Genomic DNA, 1,893 nt, shown 5'->3' with positions numbered 1-1,893 from the left:
GTTTATTCCATTCGTTAACCTCTCTGTCGTTAAATCAGTTTTTACTTATTTCCTTCTTAAATCTTAATTTGTCCAGTTTAAATTCATTACCACGAGTTCTGACCTAAACATATGCAACAATAACTCCATAACCTAAACGGGAGTCTTGTACAATAGCGTTCCTAACACGACTTCTCATATCAATGCATTACCAAGAATATCACATCTCAATACAAACATACTAATAGCAAGCTACACAATTTTCACAAATGTTCTTTATGAATATATCATTAGTAGTAAAATATGTCACTAGGTAATATTTAGCACTTGTATGTATTCCTGTAATGTATTCCTTGTACTGTATTCCTCTTCTACGATGACCTTCAGCCTATTGAAAATAGCTTGATGCTAGAGGGTATAAAATCAGCAGGAACATTATCATAATATAATCGCTGTGAAGTACAATGCGAAGGTGGTGAAACATCTTAGGATAAAAGAAAAAATGAGGGAGAGGTAAAGGAAAGCCAATATAAAAGAGAAACTAGTAAGAATGGAAACTTTATATATATATATATATATATATATATATATATATATATATATATATATATATATATATATATATATATATATATATATATGTATATGTACATGCTGGACTTCACATTACCGTTTATGTATACATATGCACATGTACAGTATATGTATCATGTATATGTACATGTATATATCTACCATGTATATGCACATGTATAAATATATGTATATATACCATCATCATACCAAGCCTTTTTTCATTAGTTTCACTCGCAAGGGAGGAACTTGTTAGACTATCCCCTAAAAAAACATCTGCCCATGGGTACTCTTGACGGCGCGGAAGACCGATACCTGGTCAAGTCTGTCCAGACATGGTCATCCACACCCTCTGTTCCACTCTGAGTCCACTCTGCTGCTCTGATGCTCCACCGTGCAACACACCTCGACCATCTGTACTTTGCCTCCTTCATGCTGTCGATGTCACTGACAACCGTCAGTTGCCTGATCCAAGTGTGGAGTTTCGAGTCACGAAGAGTGATGCCCACGATGACACAAACGCTTCTTCTTGCAGTGTGCGGGAGCCAGCATCTATAACAAGGTTTTGATCAATGCCCACAACTAGCATCGTTATGTCATGGCCGCTGATTGGTAATACCGAATATGTCCACATTCGGTACCTACCTACTACATATATGTGAATACCGGTAGCTACCATTTAGCCACACTGAACGTAAACGGGAGTCACGCTCCCTGGGACCTGCGTTCGAAGCTCGCAACAACCGGGTTTGATTATTTGAATTGTATGGCTGCTACTAGCGATTTGTTCCATTATATATATATATATATATATATATATATATATATATATATATATATATATATATATACACATATATACATATATATGTATATAATATATATATATATATATATATATATATATATATATATATATATACTCAAACTATGGAGATCAGTAGTGCCTTCAATCAACGACATCGAGTCAAATTGAAACGTTGCCGACCCAAGGGAATCTACGACGAGAAAAAGCCATACGTATGTAAGTGTGTGTGTGTGTGTGTGTGTGTGTGTGTGTGTGTGTGTGTGTGTGTGTGTGTGTGTGTGTGTGTGTGTGTGTGTGTGTGTGTGTGTGTGTGTGTGTGTGTGTGTGTGTGTGTGTGTGTGTGTGTGTGTGTGTGTGTGTGTGTGTGTGTGTGTGTGTGTGTGTGTGGGCAGGAGAGAGAGAAGAGAGAGAGAGAGAGAGAGAGAGAGAGAGAGAGAGAGAGAGAGAGAGAGAGAGAGAGAGAGAGAGAGAGAGAGAGAGAGAGAGAGAGAGAGGAGGGAGAGAGAAAGAGAGAAAGAGGGAGACAAACAGAC

At 37.6% G+C, this 1,893-nt stretch overlaps 1 protein-coding gene across 1 annotated transcript in view; it reads left to right on the top strand.

Annotated features, from left to right (window-relative positions):
- Nucleotides 1–1,482: 1,482 nt before the first annotated feature.
- Nucleotides 1,483–1,893, top strand: part of LOC143019022 (inhibitory POU protein-like) — a 136,256-nt gene continuing 135,845 nt past the window's right edge. Inside the window, exon 1 of the mRNA XM_076174724.1 lies at nt 1,483–1,572. Coding sequence (XP_076030839.1) covers nt 1,483–1,572 — 90 coding nt within the window. The remainder of the gene's footprint in view (nt 1,573–1,893) is intronic.

This window comes from Oratosquilla oratoria, chromosome 36 (assembly GCF_046742065.1).
Source record: "Oratosquilla oratoria isolate Oo_2021 chromosome 36, ASM4674206v1, whole genome shotgun sequence".
In the NCBI taxonomy this organism is placed as follows: domain Eukaryota; kingdom Metazoa; phylum Arthropoda; class Malacostraca; order Stomatopoda; family Squillidae; genus Oratosquilla; species Oratosquilla oratoria.
Note: the sequence above shows the minus strand (reverse complement) of the source record. Positions and strands in the feature narration are given on the sequence as shown.